The sequence below is a fragment of the Piliocolobus tephrosceles genome, chromosome 8, assembly GCF_002776525.5.
Source record: "Piliocolobus tephrosceles isolate RC106 chromosome 8, ASM277652v3, whole genome shotgun sequence".
In the NCBI taxonomy this organism is placed as follows: Eukaryota; Metazoa; Chordata; class Mammalia; order Primates; family Cercopithecidae; genus Piliocolobus; species Piliocolobus tephrosceles.
This window is the reverse complement of record NC_045441.1, coordinates 1,470,978-1,497,908: the sequence shown is the minus strand read 5'-3', so window position 1 is coordinate 1,497,908 and position 26,931 is coordinate 1,470,978. Positions and strand designations below refer to the sequence as shown.

At 51.7% G+C, this 26,931-nt stretch overlaps 1 protein-coding gene across 1 annotated transcript in view; it reads right to left on the bottom strand.

Annotated features, from left to right (window-relative positions):
• SDK1 (sidekick cell adhesion molecule 1) overlaps nucleotides 1-26,931 on the bottom strand; it is a 985,027-nt gene that overhangs the window by 30,210 nt on the left and 927,886 nt on the right. The window contains exons 42-45 of the mRNA XM_026449463.2: nucleotides 19,580-19,741; nucleotides 18,478-18,603; nucleotides 5,671-5,835; nucleotides 1,117-1,254 (exon numbers count right to left, since the gene is read on the bottom strand). Coding sequence (XP_026305248.2) covers nucleotides 1,117-1,254; nucleotides 5,671-5,835; nucleotides 18,478-18,603; nucleotides 19,580-19,741 — 591 coding nt within the window. The remainder of the gene's footprint in view (nucleotides 1-1,116; nucleotides 1,255-5,670; nucleotides 5,836-18,477; nucleotides 18,604-19,579; nucleotides 19,742-26,931) is intronic.

Genomic DNA, 26,931 nt, shown 5'->3' with positions numbered 1-26,931 from the left:
TTTTATAAGAGACAGGATCTCAGCAGGGCACGGTGGCTCACGCCTGTAATCACAGTACTTCAGGAGGCTGAGGTGGTTGGATCACCTGAGGTCAGGAGTTCGAGGCCAGCCTGACCACCATGGAGAAACCCCGTCTCTACTAAAAATACAGAATTAGCCAGGCGTGGAGGTGCATGCCTGTAATCTCAGCTATTGGGGAGGCTGAGGCAGGAGAATTGCTTGAACCTGGAAGGAGGAGGTTGCGGTGAGCCGAGATTGGGCCACTGCATTCCAGCCTGGGCAACAAGAGCGAAACTCTGTCTCAAATTAAAAAAAAAAAAAAAAAAAGAGACAGGATCTTGCTTTGTTGCCCAGGCTGAGTACAGTGGTGTGACCACGGCTTACTGTAACTTGGATCTCCCAGGTCCAGGTGATCCTCATCCTCAGCCTCCCAAAGTGCTAGGATTATAGGCATAAGCCACCATGCCCAGACACACCTGACTTTCTAATAGTATTAAAAAATGTGATTAGGCCGGGCGTGGTGGCTCATGTCTGTAGTCCCAACACTCTGGGAGGCCGAGGCGGGCGGATCACCTGAGGTCAGGGGTTCGAGACCAGCCTGGCCAACATGGTGAAACCCTGTCTCTACTACAAATACAAAAATTAGCCAGGTGTGGTGGTGGGTGCCTATAATCCCAGCTCCTCAGGAGGCTGAGGCAGGAGAATCACTTGAATCCAGGAGACGGAGGTTGCTGTGAGCTGAGATTGTGCCACTGCACTCCAACTTAGGTGACACAGTGAGACTGTCTCCAAAAAAAAAAAAAAGAAAAAACCAGTTGCATTTGAACAAAGGTACCGAGTGGGTATCTCTGAGGTTGGATGACTCATACGCCCTTATCCAAGACACATAGCTAATCTGAGGGCAGCCATAGTCAGCATCTGGGTCCCGAGGTGTAGAGCACTCGCTGGGCTGTGCCTGGCTGCCCCCAGAAGGAAAACCTATTGCATCTCTCTCAGCACCTACAAGCAAATGAAACGGAAAAGCAGACACTGGCCCGGCAGATCCACGAGAGAACGAATGTTGTGGTTTGGCTGAGTAGCACCGTAGGACATGCGAGGAAGGGGCCGGACCTGCACCTGTGCTGCAGTTCTTGTATTTCTTATTCTGCCCGTGCAGGACGAGGGCGAACACCACCAGCAGGATGACGATCAGGCTGGACAGAGCCATCACCAGGAGGAACCACCACTCCTCGTAGAACGGGGCTTCCACTTGAGCTGTGGAAGAGATACGGACACACAGTGATGTGGGGCAGACACTCCGGCTGCAGTCACCTCCCGTGAGCCAGGTGGGCGGCAGGGAAGGCTGGGGTGGATAACTCCCGGTTACAGGTGAGACGAAACCATTGTCCAGCCGGGCCGGTGGACTTTTCCCATGGGACAAGCTCAGGAGGCTCCCATGGTCCTCAGCAGGCATTGGGAATTCAGCAGCCCCCATTTGCCACCTTTTCTGTGGAATCAGGCTCAGGGCTCCTCTGTCCTCCAAGCTGCCCCCTGCCCTGGACACTTCAGTATCTTTGCCCTTGCCCTGACCTTGCTCATTAAAACTGCCCTTCCTGCTTGCTCTCTCCTAATTTCATCTGTTTAGAAACACTGCCTGATCCGGTGCTATGTAGCGAGATCCCATCTCTAAACAAACAAACAAGCACAACACAAACAAAACAAAACAAAAAAACAGCCAGGCACAGAGGTGTGTGCCTGAAGTCCCAGCACTGTGGAAAGCTGAGGTGGGAGGATTGCTTAAGCCCAGGAGTTCAAGACCAGCCTGGGCAACATAGCAAGACCCCTTTCTCTACAAAACATTTAAAATATTAGCTAGGTGTGGTGGCGCACCTGTGGTCCCAGCTACTCAGGAGGCTGAGATGGGAGGATCGCTTGAGCCTAGGAGGTCGAGGCTGTAGTGAGGCACGATCACACCACGGCACTCCAGCCTGGGTGACAGAACAAGACCCTGTCTCCACAAAACAAGCAAACCAGCAAACAAAAATGTTGTCTGGGTTAAAGTGAGGATGGAACAAAGCGCCTGGACGTCCTTCTCTCTCCTGGTGCTGGGACATCCCCGAAGACGGCTCCAGCTCCCCTGCCTTCTCCATCACCCCCTCCTGCCTGCACACGGCACTCACATTCCACCTGTTATGCCTCCTCCTGTCTTGCTGAGATTCATCCTTTACATCACCTAAGAGAGATCTTCCTCAGAGAGAAATCAGTTGCTCCCTTGTTAAAATCCTCAGTGGTTAGGCCGGGCGCGGTGGCTCAAGCCTGTAATCCCAGCACTTTGGGAGGCTGAGACGGGTGGATCACGAGGTAAGGAGATCGAGACCATCCTGGCTAACATGGTGAAACCCCATCTCTACTAAAAAATACAAAACACTAGCCGGGCAAGGTGGCGGGCGCCTGTTGTCCCAGCTACTCGGGAGGCTGAGGCAGGAGAATGGTGTAAACCCGGGAGGCGGAGCTTGCAGTGAGCTGAGATCCGGCCACTGCACTCCAGCCCGGGTGACAGAGCGAGACTCCATCTCAGAAGAAAAAAAAAAATCCTCAGTGGTTCCCATCAGCCACGGGGTGAACCCTGAGCCCCCAAAGCACCCCAGGACCTGCCCCTGCCGACTGCATGTGTGCAGAAGCCCCCGCTGGAAACACGCACTGTGTGTATTTGTTTCTCCGTTGGCCCCTCCGCAGACCACGAACCCCTAAAGCCTGGGGCTGTGTTTTACTTATTTTCTGCCTCTAGCAAAACCGAGCTGAATGACTGGACCTGTCTTTAGATGTGTTTTTGAGAAATGAATGGAAAAAAATGCATTTAAAGACAGCTTTGAAGGATGCTCTTCTTCCTTCTGTCTCATTCTGCTCACTAAGAACAGAAAAGCGGGAAATTGTATCTTGATGGGTGCTGGGTGGTCCCGCTGTCCCATTCAGGGCTTTCTATGGGCCTGGAAGGGGAGTCGGTTCTGTGGCACTGGAAGCCCCCCAGAACACAAAGCCTCTCACAGGCAAAGCCCAAGTGTTGGCCCCCAGCAGCCAGAACCCTTCCAAACACAGCCAGCCGAAGCTTCTATCCTATATCTCACGAACAGGGGATGTGTGCACACCAGGAGGAAAAGCAGGGAATTGGCTTTGATTAATGCAGGTTCACAGGGCTCCTTAGGAGGGGATGGTGCTCTAAATCCAAAAGACAGAAGTGGGTTTGCGGGCTGCACATTCAGTACTCCAACAGCAAGTCTGACAGATGCCACACTGACACCACTGGCCAAGTGGCCCGGAGTGGGCCTGGCCCTAGCACTTGGCAGGAAAGAAAGGCTGGGCTGTTTTGGTGGACTCTCACACGGGGCAGGACACCCCGGCTGCCAGGCCTGGCCTGGTCCTGATGCCAGCAGGTGATGGTTGCTGGCTTCCCTGAAGGATGCGATGAGCTCAGTGCGGCCCAGCTCACAGCAAGGCCAGCTCTGCGTGTGATGGAGTTTCAGAGATGCCTGAGCCACAGGCCCCGGGAAGTGGGGTCAGGGTGCGTGCTCCGCATGAGGAACCGGCATGTGGAATTGCTCTGTATCCATTTCCACGGGTAAAGCTCATGCAGCAAATCTTGGATCCCTGAATTGGGATGAGGGGTGCTGGGGGTTCCTCATTCTCTCTATTTTGGGGTACATTTAAAATATTCATAATGAAAATTAGGGAAATGAGAAATCTGTGCTTTTTCTAAATCTTACTCATTAAAAAATTAAGTGATCAGCCAGGCACTGTGACTCACTCCTGTAATCCCAGCACTTTGGGAGGCCAAGGCAGGCGGATCACTTGAGATCAGGAGCTCGAGACCAGCCTGTCCAACAGGGTGAAACCCTGTCTCTACTAAAACCACAAAAATTAGCCGGGCGTGGTGGCACATGCTTGTAATCCCAGCTACTTGGGAGCTGAGGCAGGAGACTCCCTTGAACCCGGGAGGCGGAGGTTACAGTGAGCCAAGATCACGCCATTGCACTCCACCCTGGGAGACAGAGTGAGACTCCATCTCAAAAAAAAAAAAAAAAAATCAGGGGGTTCTCTGGGTCCCTTTCTCACAGCCCGTCTCACAGAATGACCCCGGAATTCAAGCATGTTCCCAGGCCAGCGTACCAGGCTTAGGGCCCACGCTCACCCACAGGCGAGCACAGGGTCCTTCCTCCAAACTCATAGCACACAAAGGACAAAGGCTATGTTCAGTTTCAACAAGTGCGGTAAGTAGCTCAAGCAGCTCTAACGCAGAGGAGAGGATCAGCCTCTTCCTGATCCCAGGAAGAGGACCAACGGAGCTGGCCCTGCCGGGGCTTCTGGCTGAGGCTCTGCTGCCCCGACCCTGAGGCCTCCCTGCCCTTCATGCTGCTGAGAGCCCCTCTCCTCAAACACAGCCCAGCCCTCTCTGAACCCCCACTGCCCTGGCTCGCAGCCAGTCTGCACAACGGAATCACCGTGGGGTGAAGAAAGTCATGCCTGGAGCCACGGAAGTCACTGTCTGGGGTGAGGGGACAGCGAGGGTGTGTGTTTAACCTTCTCAAGCAACCCTTAGGTACAGCCAGTGTTCAGCCGCTAGGCACATGGGGTGTCGGGGGGCCATGACCAGGGACCAGCTTTGCTGCCCCTCTCTCTCCAGCTCTCCCACCCACCCATGACCAGCTCCCCCATCCTGGTCAAAAGTCAATGACCAGGACTTTTTCTCCACCACCTTCTGCCTCCTGCCTCCTGCAGGTGTCCCTTCCCCTGTGGCAGGCTTCGGGCACCTTCCTGATTCCCAGGCGAGGTCACGGCCCCTGCCCTGTGGATCATAACCCCTGCCATGACTGCTGACTGCAGACATGTCTGTCATCTAACACGGGTGCTCTGGGGGAGGAAGCCCTGCCCCGGCCTTCTCTGCCACTCCCTGGAAAGCAGACCTGGTCCTGGTCTGCAAGACCCAGGGTGGCCTCTGGAGCCTGTAGCACCTCACAGCGACGAGCACGCGAAGAAACGCCCAGCCCGGGAGCGGCAGTACCTCTACCTGCACGCCATCCTCAGGGACGGCGATACTGCTCGCCATGTGCCCAGAGCAGCTGCTGTCCCCAGCCCCTCCGCTGGCTCTCTGGGAGGCTCCGGGAAGACATGACCTCTTGTCAGGCACTCGTGGGCTCCCCCATGGCTGCCGGGGCGGTTCTTGTCCCTCCAAAATCACACGTGCTCCCCGGCAAGGACGCTTCAGCTAATAGAGGGGCTCGGGGCTCTGCTTTCCTTGGAAATGCCTTTGTCGCAGAGGGGACACCGCGTGGCTCACGCTCACGCCTCTGACACTTGCATGTGTCTCTGATTTTAAAAACTATGAGGAAACACATTAGGAATTGCTGGGGCACAGCGTGGCCACAGAGCCCATAAGGGGCCTTGCTGGTGGTGCTGGGAGAGGCTCCGGGGCCTGGGGTCCTGTCAGAGGGCAGCAGGGAGCTGCACAGGAGGGTGGGTGGCACTGGGGAGGTGTTGGAGACTGACACTGCTCTCCCCACCCGCATATTCTCTGAGCAGAACCTCAGCTGAGCTGGAGACACCTAAAGCAGCAAGTTCGTGTCCCCTTCATCCCCCTCGACTCCATTTCTCCCTCTAGTCCTTCAGAAGAAGACAGACCTCCCTGGGAGGGCCTACCTGACACGGCCGTGGAGGGGCTGCTGGGCTCCCCGTAGCCCACCTCGTTCACAGCCACCACCCGGAACTCGTAAGTCACGCCTTGCCGGAGCTTATCCAGGCTGAGGGTGTAGGATGTGGCACTCCTCGGGATGTCCTTCACAAACATGTCCCATAAGCCTTCATCTGCAAGAGGGATGGGGAGGCGAGGGCAGAGTTAGAAGTGCGAACTCCCAGGTGTGAGCCCCATGCACCTGCCCGGTGGGTTGGCTTGCGGCAGCCCTGGATGAGGCATCAGAGACACTGGATGCGGAGTGAGTGCTGAATGGGGATGGAGTCTCAGTTTTGCAAGTCGAAGAGCGCTCTGGAGACAAATGGTGTGATGGTTGCAGAACAGTGTCGGTGTGCTCAATGCTACTGAACTGGACACTTGAAATGGTCACAGTGGGAAATGCTAGGTGATGCGTATCTCACCACAGTAAAATACATGTATGTATGGAAACTTCACATATAGGAAAACATGAATAAACTTGAAATTAAAGCCATTAATAAACTTAAAATTAAAATCAGACATAGAGAGGAAGTTAGAGGCACATGAGCTGGGTTCTGAGGCATCTCTCCAGCCACAGAGCAAAAGAAATGTGATCAGTGAGATCTGTCATAAAAAACCATGGCGAGCCGGGCATGGTGGCTCATGCCTGTAATCCCAGTACTTTGAGAGGCTGAGGTTACAGGACTGCTTGAGCCCAGAGCTTGAGACCAGCCTGGGCAACACAGGGAGACATCATATATACGCACAACTTTAAAAATTAGCCAGGCATGGTGGCAGGCACCTGTGGTCCCAGCAACTCAAGAGACTGAAGCAGGAGGATGGCTTGAGCCTGGGAGGTTGAGGTTGCAGTGAGCTGAGATTGTGCCATTGCACTCCAGCCTGGGCAACAGAGTGAGACCCTATCTCAAAAAAACAAACAAAAAAAGAACTTTGCAATTTTTATGATTTCACATTACAACATAAAAAGAAAAAAGGAAAAAAAAGAAATAAAAATCGTATGACACTATAACATCAGGGTAGAAAGGGCTGATGGAGTCTGGAGCTAGACAGCCTCTTTGCCAAGCCTGGCCCCAGCAATTCAATTAGCTGTGTGACTTCAGACAAAGAACGGAACCTCTCTGACCCTTGCCTGTAGAATGGTGATAACAAAGGCATCTTCAACATAGATTTGCTTCAAGGATTACATAAGTTAATATTTATAAAGTGCTCAGGACAGTGCCTCACACATAGTAAGTGCTGTGCCTCACACATAGTAAGTGCTGCACGCGTGTTTGTGAAATAAAATATAAATTCAATTCTAAGGAGGTTGTTTGGTAAAAAAGTAGGCTCGGAGGTCAAAATGTTCATTTGAAGTAGCAATCCTTCATGAACTGCATTTGCTTTTCTAGGCTCAGGTATGAGATCTTTTACAAAGCAGGAAATCTGGTGAGGGAAAACCCATTTGGATATGTGTGTACCCGTGCTGACTGCCTCCTGGGCACTGAGACTGCTCCGGAAACCAACCTTATCACCCACCTGCAATCACCAGGTATGCTCAGATGGATTAGCCCAACAGTAAACAGGGAGAAAATTGCTATTGTATCGGTCTGTATTTGCAGAGGATTTAGAATTTGCACCGACCAAGTCCTTACAGTCACAGGTTAACGAGGAGTAGACGTGAATGAGATTTTAAAGGTACAAATCTCTGTACTGGCAGAAAAGTAGTATAATACTGATCTTCCCTCCCTCCCTCTCTGCTTGCTTTCTCACTCTTTCTTTCTTCTTCCTCCCTTCCTCCTTTCCTCTCTTTTTTTTTTCTTTTTTTTTGAGACAGGGCCTTCCTTTGTCCACACAGGCTGGAGTGCAGTAGTGCAATCACAGCTCACTGCAGCCTTGAACTACTGGACTCAAGCGATCCTCCTGCCTCAGCCTCCTGAAAAGCTGGGACTACAGTGCATGCCACCACACCTGGTTAAGTTGTTTATTTTTTTTTTTTTTTTTTTGTAGTGACAGGGCCTCTGTATGTTGCCCAGGCTGGGCTCGAACTCCCAGGCTCTAGCCATCTGCCCTCCTTGGCCTCCCAAAGTGCTGGAATTATAGGCGTGAGCCACTATACCTGGCCATTATTTCTAAATATTCTTATTTACAGCCATTTCTCACCAAGACACTCATCACCACTAATAGTGTCAGAGTGGCAAGCCAGAGCCTAAGCCTACCTTCTTCCTCCTAGGATGCTGAGGTTCACACACAGATTGCTGGCTGTATGTAGTTTATGCTGGTTGTATGTGGTTTATATTGTCGTATGTGAGTTTGACTTAAGAACGGTCAGGGAAGGCTTCTGCATTTACTCTGCGCAGGCCTCCTCTTGGCCTGGGGAACTGCTGCCCCCTCCTTCCCTGCCTCACTCCTTTATTCACCCACAAATGCTGTCCACTCTTTGGTCAGGCCCTGTGCCATCCATCAGGGAATCAGATGAGACTGCTATTGACTGCTGTTCTAAAGAGCTACCCACAGCCAGTGGGCAGGGGACGGTGGAAAATCAAGAGTCCTTTTGCCCCTTCAGACTCATCTTTTTGAGGCCAACCTCGACCCCACCCCACGTTCCAGGAAGGGATGGCTGCTTCCACCAATGGGCTTCTAAAGCCCATCTGCACGTTTACCTGCCTGTTCACACCATCAGGCTTAGCATCATCCAGCCACCCATCCATCCATGTAACCATTCATCCATTCCATTCTTCCTGCCTTCCCTCCAGCTATCATCTATCCATCCATCCTTCCATCCATCTTTCCATGATCCATCCTCCCATGTAACCATCCATCCATCCATTATCCATCCATTCTTCCTTCCTTCTCTCCATCCACCATCCATCCATCCATCCATCCATCCATTTTTCCTTCCTTCCATTCATCCACATAACCTATCTTCCTTCCTTCCTTCCCTCCCTCCCTTCTTCCTTTCCCCTGCCCTCCACTCCCCTTCCCTCCCCTCCCCTGCCCTCTCTTCCCTTCCCTCTAGCCATCCATCCATCCATCCGTCCATCCTTCCTTCCTTCCTTTCATCCACTCATTTATCCACCCACCCATCCATTCATCCACCCACTCACCAATCCACCTATCCATCCATCTATCCATTCATCCATCCATCCATCCATCCACCCACTCATCTACCTATCTATCCATCCATCCACCCACCCACCCTTCCTTCCTTCCATCCATCCATCCATCTAGCCATCCACTCACCCACCAGCCACCCACTCAGCCACCTACCCATCCATCTGCCCACCCACCCTTCCTTCCTTCTATCATCCATCCATTTGTCCTTCCATCCATCCACCCATTCTTCCCACCCCCGACCCCCCCCCATTCTTCTTTGTATCCCATGGCCTTTCTCAGGGCCTAACACAGCAGGCTTTCAATAAATAATAACCACCACTATTTTATTTACTGCTTACTATGAGCAAGTCAGTATTTTAAGGGCTTTAAATATTGAATGAATTGTATTTTTCCTCTAAAAAGATAGGCAAATTTATGTTGTAATAGACACTAAAGATCACATACAGACTCTTATGAACTGGGTATTGCTTAAAGCCATTGAAATTAAAGCACTAAGAAAGTGAAGGATTTCTTCAGCCCATTCTGAGAAGGTCTGAACACCTCTGCAGTGGACTCTCTGAGTGTCTTTTGCATTAATGTTTCTGTAATGCTTTCCTGCTCCTGAGGAAAAAAAAAATGATTCTCCCTTCCTGTACCATCACCTAAAGGCCACATCTTATTTTAAGCGCTCTGTCAAAGCTCCAGGAATTGTGTGCATTTTTCATAATAACATTTTAAAATATTGATACAGAATCTTAACGCAGAACGATTTATTTAGCAATCCATTTACACTCAAAAATGTGGGGGGAGGGGGAATGTCATACCGAGAGAATTTCCTTCTGCATTAACAGAAGAAAATGCTCCCATTTTTATTCTGCTTAATTCTGCCTTTCCCAGATTAGCATATTTTCCACTCCAGCTATAATTCACCGGGCTACTTATCTCCTACTAATATTTACACCACGATCACGAGTGGGTAAGAAAAAAATTTGGCAGCTGGTAAGGCGTCCACTCTGTTTCTCAACTGTGGATTATTTTTCTCATTTGTATTATGCTGCTAAATATCTCAATAAATCAATGATGGAGAAAAGTATCTCTACAAATTACGGGGAAAATAACATTACAGAACTATTAGCAAAAATGAGATTTGTGCAACTGATTTTTCCATGCTCTGGACAGTCCCCAGTGCCTGGATTTCCATCTCAATCAATACTCGAGAGGACAGCAGAACCTCATCCCTTTTAAAGGCAATTCTGGGCACACAGTCAGTTGCTTGTCAATCACCAGGCTAGGCTCAGCCCTCTAGGATGTCCAGAAGAGCCAGCCTGGTTTATCTTCCCCACTGAACGAGCTGTGTTGCCATCGCAGGAAAAGCAAGGGCCAGGCACCGTGGCTCACGCCTATAATCCCAGCACTGTGGGAGACTGAGGTAGACAGATCACGAGGTCAGGAGTTCAAGACCAGCCTGACCAACATGGTGAAACCCGGTCTCTACTAAAAATACAAAAATTAGCTGGGCGCAGTGGCATGCGCCTGTAATCCCAGCTATTCAGGAGGCTGAGGCAGGAGAATCGCTTGATCCCGGGAGGTGGAGGTTGCAGTGAGCTGAGATTGCACCACTGCAGTCCAGCCTGGGTAACAGAGCGAGACTCTGTTTAAAAAAAAAGAAAAAAGAAAAGCAGTGCCCAGCTGGAAGAGAACTGTTATGACCCCTGAAAAGCCACACCTCTAGATCACTGATCCCCCAAAATGACTGATGCAGGCATCAAGCCCCCTGCTGAGGCCCAGGCTTTGAACTTCCTGTGGGGCAACGTCCACCTCTGGGCTGGAGCTGCCACTTGACGTCTGTGGAAGGAGGAGGTGCCCTCGTGGTGGAGTGATTGCAAATCACACCTGTCTGTCGTGCTTGGTCTTTCCTTCCCGGCTGCCCGAAAGAACACCTTCCTGGACTCTTGTTACTGAAACACCATTGGATAAATACCACTAAGAAAGTGGGAAGCCACTGAGAAAGGGACTTCGCAAAATACTCCTAAAGAAGCCACACTGTCACCACAACCTCCAATCCTGTCCACCTCAGAAGGAAGGCTGAGTGAGAAAAAGCAAGAACCCATTCAGCTCCCCACTGAGGCGGCTTTTCTTTAAAGAATATAAACTATGCATCCTCATTTTTTATGGTGTGATTTGTTCACTTAAACAAGGGAAGTAAGGGGCTAATATGGAAGTCCTTGAAAAAAGAAATCGTTTCTGTATAAATAGGTTCTGCTATCCATCCATGCTTGTCCCCAGCCAACAGAATGAGTCAGCTGTTAGCTTCTGCTGCCAGCATCTCCCCCCGCCCAAGCGGTAGGAGGCACATCTGTTCCCAGACAATGTCCTAATACACCCGGAAACATGATCACCTCTTTTCTGAACTGATCCGGAGCCCAGTGCAGCACGTCCAAGGGTCTGCACTCAATTTATCCCTCCGACGCCCAGAACGGAGCTGTGTGCTGCAGGTATTAGGGCCGACGTTATGCCAATACAAAAGTTTGATTTCATGGACAATTAAACAGGGTCTCCATGCTGAATGAAACTGTCATTCACCGCCTGAGATTTCTGGTTCCACGCACTCACACAACCAACCGCTTGACTGTCAGCCTGCAGCTCAGAGTAAATGCAAGCCTGTTGGTTGCTTATTTCTTAAATACTGCCATTTCTCTTTGTATAAATGGTCAATCCGGGTTAGAAATTTTACTGAAGCAGGTGGGGCTTAAACATGAGTCTAAATACATCTGATTTTAAAAAAAGACAGTTACTTTCCATCAGATCCTCATTCAAGGCAGGAGGCAAAATGCACTGCATGTTAAGATGAGGAAGAAAGACAGCCTGTGTTGCGGGCTGACCCCAGGAAAGAGTGGGAAACCGGTATGACAAGCTGTCAGAAATGTGCTTATGAGAAAGGCAAGCAGTGCATGCGGGGACTGTGGCGTCAGAGCCATGATGGCAGCCCCTCTTGCTGAACCTGCTGACTTGGAACATCTATGGATGTCAAACCTTCAGAGAAATACTGATTTTCTTCCTTATTCACTTGAAAACTCCCCGTTGCCAAAGACTGAGATTGAACAAAATCAATGGGGAGGGAACTGGGAAGCCCCCAGGGGACTACCAGTGGACAGTGGTCCAGGCCTCCAGCTGGGGGGTGTCCCCATCAGGCACGGGACCTGTCCTCCAGCCGCCAGCCCTCATCTCTGGGCAACACACATTATTTGAGGGGAAAAAAAAAAAAAAAGGCAATACAATGTCTGCCTGCATTGGGTACTTTCTAAATATGTATTTCATGGCTGCTTTGGAGAGGAAAATATATTTATAGTTCCTTTAGTGTCATTCCAGTCTATTGTGTAAATATGTAAATTAGACTTCATGATCTAAACAGTAAAATGCCTTAGAATAATCTGTGCAAATAAATCATCTGCATATGCCTAGTGCAGAGTTTCCAGGGCCTTCCAGGGAGCTTTGCAACACCGATTTGGAGGAAACTTCTGCACAGCCAGAGAAAGGAACGTGTCGGCCAGGCTGTGCTGGCGGAAGCTGATGGCGGTGTCCTTGGGCTCACACTTGCGGAGCGCCCTCTCTAGGAATAAGAGGAGATCTGTGCTCTAGCCTGGTGCTAATTTCATTAGCTGCTGTTCAGTCGTGTCTCCACATGGCCACAGCAACAGGGGCTATGCAGTAGAATGTGCAGGGGTGGAAGGAAGGATGAGGATGGGAGGGCAGGACGCTCCACTGCCATCTACCCGGGCTGCCCAGGCCCGCTGGCTGCCCTCTGCAAAGCAACAAAGCTGATGAGTGTCTTGTCTCCCAGGGGCAAGGTAGAGACTCAGCTGGATAGACATCAGGCCGAGACGACCACCTGGGCCAGAGGGGCTGCCTGGCACTGAGTGCCCATCTCCCAGATACCCAGCAGTGAGGGCCCTTGTGTGGCCTCTCCCAATACAAAACGGGGCCCATTCATTGCACCTGGAGCAAACCACACCCCGCCTGGAGAACGTCTTACTAGGGAGCTTCGGTGGGAAAATGAGATGACACAGCATTTAATGTTCTGTGTAATGAGGCCTGTAATGGATGAGATCCAAAGCCCTCAGGTACCGGCAAGGTGTTTAAATATTGACAACCCATAAAGCGTTTCATTTGCCTGAGCTGCTGCTGGCCTTAGTCATAGAAGGGAGGGGGTGTCTTTCTCAACTTCCCACGGAAGACCACGGGTCCCGCGGCCCGCTTGGGTTCCCTTCATGACCCGAAAGGGAAGATCGTTGGTGACCTGTTTTCGAATGTCGAGCAGCCAAGCGGAAGTAAGTGCAGGGTCTTCGGCCCGCGCCGAAAAAGCCGGCGTCTTCTTGTTAAGTCTGTTGTCACGCCTTGGTCCCCCGTGGGTCAGTTTCCACACTCCCGCCCAACCCTGCTGAGCTCAGACTCAGCTGACTTCAGAAGCTTCTCCACGCTCCGAGGCGTGGGCCGAGTGTGAAGCCCTCGCCGACACGCCAATTGCTTCTTATCCGCACGGCCTGCTAGGCTCCCCGGGCTGCCCCAGGAACCAACAGGCGTCCTGTTCCCTTCATGACGGCAGGTGGAGCAGCATATGAGAACCTGAGAAGGTCAAGGCCTCCCTCGGCAAGCCTGAGAACCAATGCCTTATCGCTGCCTGGAAAATGCCGAGACGCGTTCACAGCCTCAAGAGGCTGAGCCCAGGCACCCGTGTCTGGCTGGTGCCGCCCCATCCCACAGGCGGGTCTCCCGCACCACAGTGCTCAAAGACACATTGGTGTGCTTGGCCGAGCAGGCTGGGGAGGATGGACACCGTGGCTTTTTAAATGATTACTTTAAGCTAAACAAATCATTTTGAGATAGTTGAAGAGTCCCAAGTGGGTGTAAGAAACAACGGAGAGCAAGTCTGTGCATCCTTTACCCAATGTCCCCCAGTGGTAACATCCTGCAAAACTGTGCTGCGACCTCACAGCTGGGACACGGGCAGTGATGCAGTCGAGATCCAGAATGCCTCCTCCTGTGGCCCTGTGACAGCCACCCGTCTGCTGGGATCCATAATCTCTAGTCAAGGAGGCAGGCATTCAGGCATTCAGGGAGGAGAAAGTTTCGTAGCCAGGCCCTTCCGTGGTTTTCTGGTACAGGTGTTTTTGTTTGTTTGTTTGTTTGTTTTGAGATAGAGTCTCGCTCTGTTGCCCAGGCTGGAGTGCAGTGGCGTGATCTCAGCTCACTGCAACCTCTGCCTTCTGGGTTCAAGCAATTCTCCTGCCTCAGCTTCCCGAGTAGCTGGGACTATAGGTGCGTGCCACCACACCAGGCTAATTTTTTTTTCTATTTTCAGTAGAGATGGGGTTTCTCCATGTTGGTCAGGCTGGACTGGAACTCCTGACCTCAAGTGATCTGCCCACCTCGGCTTCCCAAAGTGCTGCGATTACAGGCGTCTTTATCTGCTCTCGGAGCCATGGGTCCCTGTGGCGATCTGTTGGCTCAAGGGCACTTTATCAGAATGGTTGTAGATACATAAAGTAAAATTGGAAAGGAAATCAATTCTACTGGTGATACGGTTTGGCTCTGTGTCCCCACCCAAATCTCAAGTCGAATTGTCATCCCCGGTGTTGGGGGAGGGGCCTGGTGGGAGGTGCCTGGATCACTGGGGTGGGTTTCTCATGAATGGTTTTAGGACCACGCCTTTGGTGCTGTTCTCACAATAGGGAGTGAGTTCTCATGAGACCTGGTTGTTTAAAAGTGTGTGGCACCTCCCCACTCACTCTCTTCCTCCTGCCCCAGCCCTGTGGCATGCCGGCTCCCTGTTCGCTCTCTGCCATGGTTGGAAGCTTCCTGGGGCCTCCCCAGAAACAGAGCCACCATGTTTCCTGTACAGCCTGCAGAACCGTGAGCCAACCAAACTTTTTTTCTTTATAAATTACTCAGTCTCAGACATTTCTTTATGGCGATGTGAGAACAGAGTCACACAACTGGTAATGCCTACGATCACCTGGAGGCACCTGCAGGTTCCTGGGAACCCTTGTCTCCAGGTAATGCTGGAGGCATGGATTATGGGTGGTTTTCTCTGCACTAACTTGTTTGGTGACGTGGTTCCTTGGAAGACACGTGAAGAGCTGGATTTCGGTGACCTGTGGCCACCGTTATCCCAGCGCAACTCAAAAGTCTACGCTTCATGGACTCATTGGCCGACAAGGTCCGGCAGAGAGTCTACAAATGACTGTGATTTCAACGTAAGGACACGTCCAAACAGCGTCGTGAAATATCTGCAATGGCTGGGAGGTCATATGAAAGTATTGCTGGAAGTGTCACAGGTCCTGCTATGAGTTATGTGGTTTCTTAGCTACATTATGCGTAGAATTATGTCCCTGCCCCCCACTGCAAATTCATATGTTGAAGTCCTAACCCCCAATACCTCCGAATGAGCTTATTTGGAAATAGGGTAGTTGCGGATTTAATTAGTTAGGATGAAGTCCTGCTGGAGTAGGTGGGTTCCCAGTCTAGTGTGACTGGCGTCCTCATAAAACGTAAAACCGAGACGCAGACACACATACAGGGAGATCACCATGGGAAGATGAAGGCAGAGGTGGGTGAAGCACCTGTCAGCCCCGGATCACCCAGGATGGCCCATAACCACCAGAAGCTGGGGGAGAGGTTACAGGAAGCAGATTCTCCCTCACAGCCTCAGGAGGAGCCCGCCCTGCTGCCACCTTGACTGTGGGCTTCCAGCCTCCAAAACCATGAGACAACCCATGTCTGTTGTGGAGGCCACCTAGTTTGTGGGACTTTGCTACGGCAGCCCTGGATAATGAATGGGCCTGCATCCATAGTTAAAGGAAATGCCAAATTCCAGTTAGAGATCAGTGAAAAGAAAATGTAGGCCGGGCGCGGTGGCTCAAGCCTGTAATCCCAGCACTTTGGGAGGCCGAGACGGGCGGATCACGAGGTCAGGAGATCGAGACCATCCTGGCTAACACGGTGAAACCCCGTCTCTACTAAAAATACAAAAAAATAGCCGGGCGAAGTGGCGGGCGCCTGTAGTCCCAGCTGCTCGGGAGGCTGAGGCAGGAGAATGGCGTAAACCCGGGAGGCGGAGCTTGCAGTGAGCTGAGATCCGGCCACTGCGCTCCAGCCTGGGCGACAGAGCAAGACTCCGTCTCAAAAAAAAAAAAAAAAAAAGAAAATGTATATTTTCCCCCATCTAAGCTCACGGATCTCCTGAATTCTATTTGTTACATCTGTCACTGTGTCAGGGCACTGGTTCCCTCCTCCCCCACCAAATTGCTTTTGAAAGATTATTAGTTACAAGTGTCTTCTAGAAACTTCTTTTTGGAGACGGAGTCTTGCTCTATTGCCCAGGCTGGAGTGAGGTAGCACCATCTTGGTTCACTGCAAGCTCCACCTCCCGGGTTTACGCCATTCTCCTGCCTCAGCCTCCCGAGTAGCTGGGACTACAGGCACCCGCCACCATGCCTGGCTAATTTTTTTTTTTTTTGTATTTTTGGTAGAGATGGGGTTTCACCATTTAGTCAGGATGGTCTCGATCTCCTGACCTCATGATCCACCCGCCTCGGCCTCCCAAAGTACTGGGATTACAGGTGTGAGCCATCATGCCCGGCCCTTTTTTTTTTTTTTTTTTGAGACGGAGTCTTGCTCTGTCACCCAGGCTGGAAGAGTTGATGAAGAAATCAGTGCTTTCCCTGGATATGGGGAGGAAAGTGTCTAAAGTGGTTTCTTAAGTCTGGGTTGCTCCCTGTCAATGGCCCCCTCCGTCTTGGCCACCACAAAGCCTCAATTTGGCCCCAGACCCCACACATCTCAGCTCCTGTTAATCTCTAAAAGCGTTCTTGAATCAAAGTCATTAGTAAAGGGCCAGCTGGCTGTGCGAGGGGCCATGGGCTTTTACAGGCAGTGACCACTGCTCAACTCACATCCTTTACCAACTCAGGACCCTCTGTTTCCGCAACAGGACAGACGCCCTGCACAAAAGACACTCTCAGGGTCCCCCAGGGCAGCACGTCTGGATTTCCGAGTTCTTGGGTCAAAGAAATGTTCATATTGCCTTTGGCTTTTTCGCACTTAGACAATACATTTCTCCTTAGAAGTTTCTAGAAGGAGGCCAGGTGTGGTGGCTCAGGCCTGTAATCCCATCACTTTGGGAGGCCGAGGTGGGTAGATCACTTGAGGTCAGGAGTTTGAGACCAGCCTGGCCAATACGGTGAAACCCCTTCTCTACTAAAAATATAAAAATTAGCCGGGCATGATGGTGGGTGCCTGTCATCCCAGCTACTCGGGAGGCTGAGGCAGGAGAATTGCTTGAACCCGGGAGGCGGAGGTTGCAGGGAGCTGAGATTGCGCCATTGCACTCCAGCCTGGGTGACAGAGTGAGACTCTGTCTCAAAAAAATAATAATAAATAATAAAATAGGCTGGGCGCGGTGGCTCAAGCCTGTAATCCCAGCACTTTGGGAGGCCGAGGCGGGCGGATCACAAGGTCAGGAGATCGAGACCATCCTGGCTAACACGGTGAAACCCTGTCTCTACTAAAAAATACAAAAAACTAGCCGGGCGAGGTGGCGGCGCCTGTAGTCCCAGCTACTCGGGAGGCTGAGGCAGGAGAATGGCGTGAACCCGGGAGGCGGAGCTTGCAGTGAGCTGAGATCCGGCCACTGCACTCCAGCTTGGGCGACAGAGCGAGACTCCCTCTCAAAAATAAATAAATAAATAAATAAATAAATAAATAAATAAATAAATACTAAAATAAGTTTCTAGAAGGCACTTGTAACTAATAATCTTTCAAAAGCAATTTGGTGGGGGAGGAGGGAATGAGTGTGCTGACACAGTGACAGAGGTAACTTTGGGGTCTTTCCTCTTGGTCTAATAGCCTCTTTAAATATTAGACTAAAGCAGTTCCGAGCACCGCGGTCCCTCTGGCAGACAGGGTTTGATGGCTCGCTTCCTGAATAGTGTGCCTGACACATCACATGTTTTCATGCTCAGATGTTCATGATTAACTGTGCAACCATCTGAAGGTCATATTGGAGCTGGTCCGTGCTCTCTGTGTTAGGTGATACCCTCTAGCTCCCAGCAGTCATATCCGACGCACCTGATCAGAAACTCATTTCCCAATAATGCCCATCCTCAGTTTGGCAAATGGAAGGAAGGGTGAAACAAATTCTGCTGGTGAATAGGGCTGGAAATGGAGCTTAGACCTCATTTTCGGAAGCCTAGAAAAATGAAGCAAACGATGTGTCGCTTTCGCTATTAATAAGAATCTTCGTATTATCAGAAACAAGCACGATGCTTTCCATCTCGGCTGTAAACATTTAGAACCCTGACATGGGTCCCTGAAAACACTCACGGATGAGTTCAAAAATGCCTTTTAATGTCCCTATGTTCTCATTCACCTGTTTCTAGGAGTAACCATTGTCATCCTAAGTAAGTGTCCTGGGGCGAAAACATCCCAAATCCAATGCCCTTAAGGTGAACGGCACCGCTGTGACTATGAAAACTGGGGGGAGTTGAGTGAGCCACGAACATCTTCTTTCAGCAAAACCGCCCTGTTGGTCTCAGCTTTGTTGGGGGAAAATGCTGAAAGAGAAAGGGATGGAAACCCCAGCCACAGTCTTAGAAGCATCACCGTCAGCTGGGCTGAGACCCCGTTTGTGGGGCCTGCCACCCTACCTGAGGGCCGGGCCTCGATGACGTAGCCTGTGGTGGGTGTGTCACCGGAGTGTCCCTCAGTCCACTGCAGTGTCAGTTCAGAGGCGGACTTGGTGACCAGAACATCTCTAGGCGAGCCTGGGGACCCTGCGGGATAAAGAAAAGAGAGGTGAGGCATCAGCTCCGGGGGACTCACATCCCACTGTGTAAGATTCCACAGTGGGGGTCAGACTGGTTGAGGCTGCAGAGTGTCTGGGCAGGTTACTTAGCCTCACACAGCCATGGTTTTTTATCTTAAAAACAGGGAAGCAAGGCCAGGCGTGGTGGCTCACGCCTGTAATCCTGGCAGTTTGGGAGGCTGAGACAGGTGGATCACTTGAGCCTAGGAGTTTGAGACCAGCCTGGGCAACATGGCGAAAACCCGTCTCTACAAGATACAAAAAAATTAGCCAGGTGTGGTTATGCACGCCTGTAGCCCAGTTACTCGGGAGGCTGAGGCAGGAGGATCACTTGAGCCCGTGGAGGTTGAGGCTGCAGTGAGCTGTGATCATGCCACTGCACTCCAGCCTGGGTGACAGAGTGACACCCTGTTTCAAAAAACAAACAACAACAACAAAAAAACCTGAAGAGGGCATGAAAGAGCTGGCGCATGCAGGGCGCCCCACATTGTGCCCGGGACTAAGTGGCACTCCCTGAACACCAGTTCTGCCGCCCACGCCTTCCTGTCTTTAAACAAAGGGCAGAACAGTTGGGTAAGCGGGAAGTTACATGCTTCTTCCCCATGACCTGGAAAACTTTAAAATGTTCTGATTTATTTCAAATGCCAAATTCAGTTATTTTTCTCTCAAGATTTCTCCAAAGGAAAAAAAAAACAACTAAAACTAAAACTTTACATGCTGAATATTTAAGAATTTGCTCATGGATGTAACAAGTCCACCTGCAAAGTCCATGTTGACATGTGCTTTTGAAGACGTCCATGTTCCCCAGACATCACCGATTTGATGCCAGCTCTCGGCCACCTGCATCTCCTTGCTGAGCATGTAGATGGATCCCAGCTCGGTGAAGCAAGAGACGGGAGGCTAAGGTTGCAATTGACATCGTCTGCCCCTGGAGTCCCACTTACCCTCGGCTGGCCCGGCTGTGACGTTGGCTTGGAGCTCCGGCCCGTAGGTGATGGTCCGCGCTTGGACACGGAAGAAATAGGTCACCCCCTTGGTGAGGTCCCGCACCTTCAGCCAGCGCTGCCAGTTCCCTCTCACTTCCACAGTGACTACCTTGCTCACCCCTGCAGCCGCCAGAAGCAAAGGAAAGAAGGGGGTTCAGCCTGGAGAAGCATCTGTGCACCGTCTGTTCTGTGGCGATAACAAGGAAAGCGGTCCCCGCGGTTTGCTAAGGAAGTATTTCTTACAATTAGGAGGAGTTTACGTGGTGATAATAGCCAATTTTCAGCACAGATAAGTGTCATTAGAGCTTAAGCTTGATAAGTGGGTGCTGACAAAGAAAAGAACTGAGGCTTACAACACAAAAGGGGGACGCTGCGGTCTCAGGAATGGTGTGAGGGAGGAACTGGGTGGGGTGGGGGGCGGCGGTCCTGCCAGTCTCCAGGTTGGACACTCCAGGGAACGTCCCTTCCCACTTAGCTCTGAGCTGTGCAAAGTCCAGTGTCACTTGTAGGGTGATGCAAGCTTCCGGACACAGTCACGAGGGAGGGGAGTGACAGGGTTGGGCTGTGTCCCCACCCAAATCTCACCTTGAACTGTGATAATCCCCAGGTGTCAAGGGTGAGGCCCAGGGGAGAGAACTGGACCATAGGGGCAATTTCTCCCATTATGGTCTTGTGGTAGTGAGTAAGTCTCATGAGATCTGGTGGTTTTACACATGGGAGGTTCCCCACACACGCTCTCTTGCCTGCCACCGTGTAAGACGTGACTTTGCGTCTCCTTTGCCTTCCACTATGATTGTGAGGCCTCCCCAGCCATGCGGAACTGTGAGTCCATTAAACCTCCTTCCTTTATAAATGACCCAGTCTCAAGTATGTCTTTATTAGCAGTGTGAGAACAGATTAATACAGGGAGCGTATACAAGACCTAGGAAGATACTCCATCTAGTTAGACCCCATGAGGAAGCTGCAGCCTGCCTGGGTTGGCCAACTTGCGGCCTACGGGCCTCAAATGAGTCATCAGAACTTTATCTGTGGACCTTGAAGCAAGGATTAAAAAAATTAATTTTTCACTACAAGTATTGATGCCTTGATTTAGAGGACGATGGCCACATAAGAGACAAAAGTACTCAAACCTATGTGACGTTACAAACAAGTGATCATGCAAAAGTCTTGCTGGTTGTATTACCTAGAAATAGAAAATGGAGATTTCACATTTTGGGAGAGAGGATAAATACTGAAAATTTCACGTATGCAGCATTTTCCAGAAGGAAAAATAAAGTTCTTTGGTTAAACAAGTTTGAAAATGATGCATTAAAAAAAAAAAGTTAGACAAGTTATCTCAACTGCCAGACTTCTCAGAACTTTCAATAGATTTATCTCTACCAGGCAGCTCTTAAAGGAGGATATCAAGATATGGTACTTCCAGGATGGACCGATTGGCAGAGCTCATTTTCCAAGGATCATCCCTGAGAAGACCTGCCCTCGGTGAGTGGCACCCACCATCCTGGGTCCACCTGCCCAGCCCTGCCCTCCTGCTGTCAGCCCTGAGAAATGGCTGCCCTTGGTGCGGGAGGGCCATGTGCTTCTAGTCAGCACCTGGAATATCCTGGTCACCTCCACTTCAGAAGAGAACAAAGTGCCTTCCTCCTACAAAACAGGTCCATCTTTCATGAAAGCAACCTAAAAATCTCCAAAATACCTTCTAGCTGGTTCAGTGTTTTCATATTATTTCTTTTATCAAACATGTATTCAACTAAATCATTTTCATCCAAATTATTTCAGAGCAATTTTGGCGGTTTTTTTTTTTTTTTTTTTTTTTTTTGAGATGGAGTCTCACTCTGTTGCCCAGGCTGGAGTACAATGGTGCGATCTCAAGTCACTGCAACCTCTGCCTCCTGAGTTCAAGAGATTCTCCTGCCTTCGCCTCATGAGTAGCTGGGATTACAGGTGCATGCCACCATGCTAATTTCTGTATTTTTAGTTTCACCACGTTGGCCAGGTTGGTCTTGAACTCCTGACCTCAAGTGATCCGTCCACCTCGGCCTCCCAACGTGCTGGGATTACAGGCGTGAGCCACTGTGCCTGGGGCCAATTTTGGCTACTTTTGAGTGACCCTCCAAATCTGGGTTTTCCAGAGCCTGACCCTGACCTTCCACTGCTCAGAGAGGTGACGAGGATGACAGTTTGTGCACACAGTGACTGTCGTCAGCACACAAACTGGGTCCCGTCCAATGTAAAGTGATTCTAGGGAGCAACTGTTTTTTTTGTTTTGTTTTATTTTGTTTTCATTGTTGTTAAAAATGCCTTCCTTCTCCCTGGAGCAAAAACAAACCCAGGAACAGGTTTTGTAAATTCTATCCCAATAGGAGGCAGAGCCAGCCTGGCCTTCTCCCCATCTCAGGTGTCTCAGAATTTTATTTATTTAATCAATTTTTAAACCATGCCCCGAACTGCAAAGCCTCAGGGTACAATCCCATAAACCATCACCATTTAAAACATTTTAAAACATGTAAAAATAGCTCTGCCATAAAATCGATTCCCAAGCATATGGCTCAGTGCTTGAGTGGCCTGGCGCTCAGGGTGGTGTGATGCTCTGGGTGGCCTAGTGCTCCGGGTGGCCTGGTGCTCCAGGTGGTGTGATGCTCTGGGTGGCCTGGTGCTCCAGGTGGTGTGATGCTGTGGGTGGTGTGGTGCTCCGGGCGGCCTGGTGCTCCAGGTGGTGTGATGCTCTGGGTGGTGTGATGCTCCGGGCGGCCTGGTGCTCCAGGTGGTGTGATGTTGTGGGTAGTGTGATGCTCCAGGTGGCGTGATGCTCCAGGTGGTGTGACGCTCTGGGTGGTGTGGTGCTCCAGGTGGCCTGGTGCTCTGGACAATGTGATGCCTCAGGGGTTCCAGGAGTGTTCCCTAGGTGACGGGGACGGCCCTGGGCTCTGCCCAGCACACAGGATGAGCCACGACTGTGTTCCCAGTGGACTGACTAGAGGAGCTGCTAGCACTGGGTAAATGCTGTGCCCTCTACTTCCCTTGGGCTGACCGGTCAGTGCCCGGCCAGGAGTTTGCAGATGTCTGCCCCAGGCACAGCCCTGGTTCTGGGTGAGGAGGCATGGAAAGAGGTCAGACAACCCCACAAAGCCCCTACCAGGTGAGATCACTGTTTACTTTGTAACGATCTTTACCACATTTTAAAATATTTTGTCCTCACGATATACTTCAAGTAGGTAGCAATTCACACACACACACACACACACACACACAAATATAAACATATGGATCATTTCGTGGCAGTCTTTCTGAGAGAACCACCATGACCACAGTAAGTGAATATAATTCCAGCCCAAATCAAGGACGCCTGATGTTTCACTGCGTTTGCAACCGTTTCTCTGGGACACGCACAGACTCCAGGAGCATGTAAAATACTGAAAGTCATAGGGAGGTCTAGTTACTGCTTTTGTGCTTCCCCGTGGGGAATCCCGATGCAACAGTGAAGGGGTCAGGGTCCGGATTTTTCAGAGTCCCCCGTGCAGGCACAGCTGTCTCCTGGGGACCTCCGGGAGGAGCAGACAGAAGTGCCGCCCCTCCGGGTGAGAGCGGGAGCAGCAGCCGTGGGACGAGGCCGGTCCGGGTGTGGAGGTGCAGGGCAGTGAGGGCTGCACAGTGTGACCTCCACGGGGTGCACGAAGCTGCTCTGCTTTTTCCTAGTTATTGCTTTCTGTTCAACCACCCTGCCCTTGGCCACACCTCATCGTGTGGCGTTGTGGCCCTTTTCAGGCTATCCCGGCTTCCTCCCACATTCAACAGAGAGTTCACTTCCTCCCTTCTCCAGCCCCAGCAGGCCAAGAAGCTCAGAAACGCCTGCAGGCAGAGCAGCCGCCAGGATGAGTGCTTCCTGTACCACGGTCCTGCCAAGGCTGACTGTGAAATCTGCAGAGTCAGCTGGGAGGAAGAGAGAATGCAGGAACGGGGATGGGAGTGAGTCTCAAGCCCACTACTTGCTCCCTGTGTGAGGCTGGGCAGGGCATGTGGTCCCTGCGGAGTCCTCAGTTTCTTCCTCTGGTCTGAGGTTGGCGGCGCTTACCTCATAGGACCACGGTGAGGAGTGGGGCGTAGGGAGGATGAGCGGGAGTGCCCAGCCGAGAGTCAGGACCCCAACTCTGACTGTTGTCTAAGAACGCACAACAGGTGCTCCGTGATCAGCACGGACTCCTCACTGGCTATACCTCTCATGCACCAAACCACTCCAGAACCGAGTGGCTCCAAACCGCCACACCAAAGCACCACCACCGAACCAGCTCCCGGTCCCACGGGGCAGTCCTTTGGCTGGGCTGGCCTGCACTGGACTCAGCGTGTGTCTGCGGTCACACAGTGAGTCTCACTGGGGGTTGGCTGGCCCAGGTGGCCCCTCTCTCATGCTGGGCCATGGGTGGCTGTCACCCCAGAGGCCAGCCCAGGTGTGTTCACATAGTGGCTGGGTTCCAAGGGCAGCAGGAGGACCAGGGTGCCTCCCAGGTGCAAACGCTTTTGAATCCGCTTGCCTCACGACAGCTGTTGTCCCGCTGGCTGAAGCGAGTCCTGTAACCCAGCACAGAGTCGGTGTGGCGGGACTTCGCCCACAGGCCCGGACTCAGGAGAAGCGAGCAATGGGCCCCTCCACCTCTGCCCCCTCTACCTGCATCACCCACCAATTGGGAATCCTCATCAGAGGCCACTCCTCCGGCCCCCAGATGAGATACAGGCTGACTCAGTGAGTCTGATCTGCCATCCTCTCTTGGTCCACATTCTTCTTTTGGGGGGTGTGGCTGTGGGATGTGGCTCTCTTGACAGGCCTGGGATTACTGTCTTGGCGAGCCAGAGTTCTGGCCAATACCATCGGGGGAGGCAGGCGAGTGCCAGGGTCCCGAGGTTCTGCTGGCGTTCATGGTGAGCAGGGCCTTTCCCAGGCAGCCATGAGGTCCACCTGGGTGGCGCCAGGCGGGGCAGGGTTGCTGAGTCCTGGCCGAGGGAGAAGCCAGGAGGGGTCTGGAACCTACAGCCACCCTCAGGCTCATCCCGGCTGGAGTCAGACCACGGCTGATGGTGCCTGCAGCCTGATGGTGTTGGGGCAGGAAAGACCCCGGCGGGGTCCCCATGGGTTAGTCAGAGCCAGGTGTCTTGTCTAGAGACAGCTGTACAAGGCCGTTCGTTGCGTGGGGGCTGGACGCCTCATGTCACCAGCACCACTGGGCAGCCCACACCTGGATCCGCCGCTTGACTGATGTGAAGGAATCAGAAGTCTGGAACGTGCCCAAGCCCCCAGCAAGCCCCAACGTGGGGGGTCTGCACGGCTTGTTCTTCCTGACACCCGGGGAGGTCTAATGAAGCTGTTTCTGCTGAGATCCTGGCCGCCCCTCACCCTGCAGAGCCAAGGAGGGAGCCCTGAAGCAGGACAGCGCTGATCCCCTCTCGCTGTAATCTCTGAGCACATTGCATTGGTTACAAAGCCCGGAAAATCCAGGCTGAAGGAACTAGCTCTTCGCAACAGACAGAAGAGACAAGGCTGGTGACGGACGGTCTTGTTATTTGTGAAAAGAGGCGAAAATGGGTGTGACTAAAGTGACTCCCCCTTTTGTCATCCAGGGGCGTGACAGGCCCCACACCCGGCCGTGCAGCCAATGATTTGTCTAGAATATAAAATGCTTTAGTGACTCCTCCTCATGCCCCATCTCTGAAGTTCACCTTCACGTTTACTTTCAGACACACAAGTGCTCCAGACGCTTTCTAACCCACCATGGAGCAGTTTAGGCCTTGGCTCTGGACTCAGAACACCTGGGTTCGAATCCCAACCCTCTTCATCATTTTTGAAACGCAGGCCTTGGGCAAACGTCTCTGTGGCTCGGAGCCCAATCTCTTTGTCTGCAGGAGGAGAAGAAAAGCTGCAGCCACAATGTAGAGCTGTTCTGAGGATCTGGAGATAGCGGATATTAAGTACTTAGCACAGTGCCTGATGGGAGCTCAACCAACATCACTTGTCGCTGTGATTATACCCGGGGGGTGCCTGGGTATAGCGAGAACACAGAATGCCTGTGTGAGCGGGACGTCTAAAAATCTTCCGAATGCTTTCAGTTTCCCAGTGAGGCAAACGCTGTCATGAAACGAACAAGAAACGGCAACATTGGAAACATAAGGGAAGCCAGGTGTGTCAGGTCTTGTCTCTGGGAGACTGGGCTGGGAGGAAGGTTTGGTAGGAGCCAAGAAGCAATTCTAGGGCAGTGAAAGTACAGAGAGAGGAGCACCCAACACATCGAGGCCCCTGTGAGAGGAGGGGAACCAACACGTCGAGGCCCCTGTGAGAGGAGGGGAACCAACGCATCGAGGCCTCTGAGAGAGGAGGGGAACCAACACATTGAGGCCCCTGTGAGGAGGGGACACAATACATCAAGGACCCGGTGAGAGGAAGGGAACCAACACATCGAGGCCCCTGTGAGAGGAGGGGACACAATACATCGAGGACCCGGTGAAAGGAGGGGAACCAACACATCGAGGCCCCTGTGAGAGGAGGGGACCCAACGCATCGAGGCCTCTGTGAGAGGAGGGGAACCAACACATCGAGGCCCCTGTGAGGAGGGGACACAATACATCGAGGCCCCTGTGAAAGGAGGGGACACAATACCTTGAGGCCCCGGTGAGAGGAGGGGAAAAAACGCATCGAGGCCCCTGGGAGAGGAGGCGACACAATACATCGAGGCCCCGGTGAGAGGAGGGGAACCAACGCATCGAGGCTCCTGTGTGGTACTTCCGACTGGGTAATGACCCATGGAATGGCCTTGCCTGGAATGAAGTACTTTTTTTTTTTTTTGAGACAGAATCTTACTCTGTCACCAGGCTGGAGTGCAGTGGCGCGATCTCAGCTCACTGCAGCCTCCACCTCCTGGGTTCAAGCCATTCTTCTGCCTCAGCCTCCCGAGTAACTGGGACTACAGGCGCATGCCACCATGCCCAGCTAATTTTTCTTTTTCTTTTTCCTTTTTCTTTTTTTTTTTATTTTTTGAGCTGGAGTCTCGCTCTGTTGCCCAGGCTGGAGTGCAGTGGCGCGATCACGGCTCACTGCAAGCTCCGCCTCCCAAGATTAAGCAATTCTTTGCCTCAGCCTCTGGAGTAGCTGGGATTACAGGTGTGTGCCACCCACCATGCCCAGCTAATTTTTTGTATTTTTTTTTTGAGATGGAGTCTAGCTCTGTCGCCCAGGCTGGAGTGCAGTGGCGTGATCTCGGCTCACTGCAAGCTCTGCCTCCTGGGTTTACGCCATTCTCCTGCCTCAGCCTCCCGAGTAGCTGGTA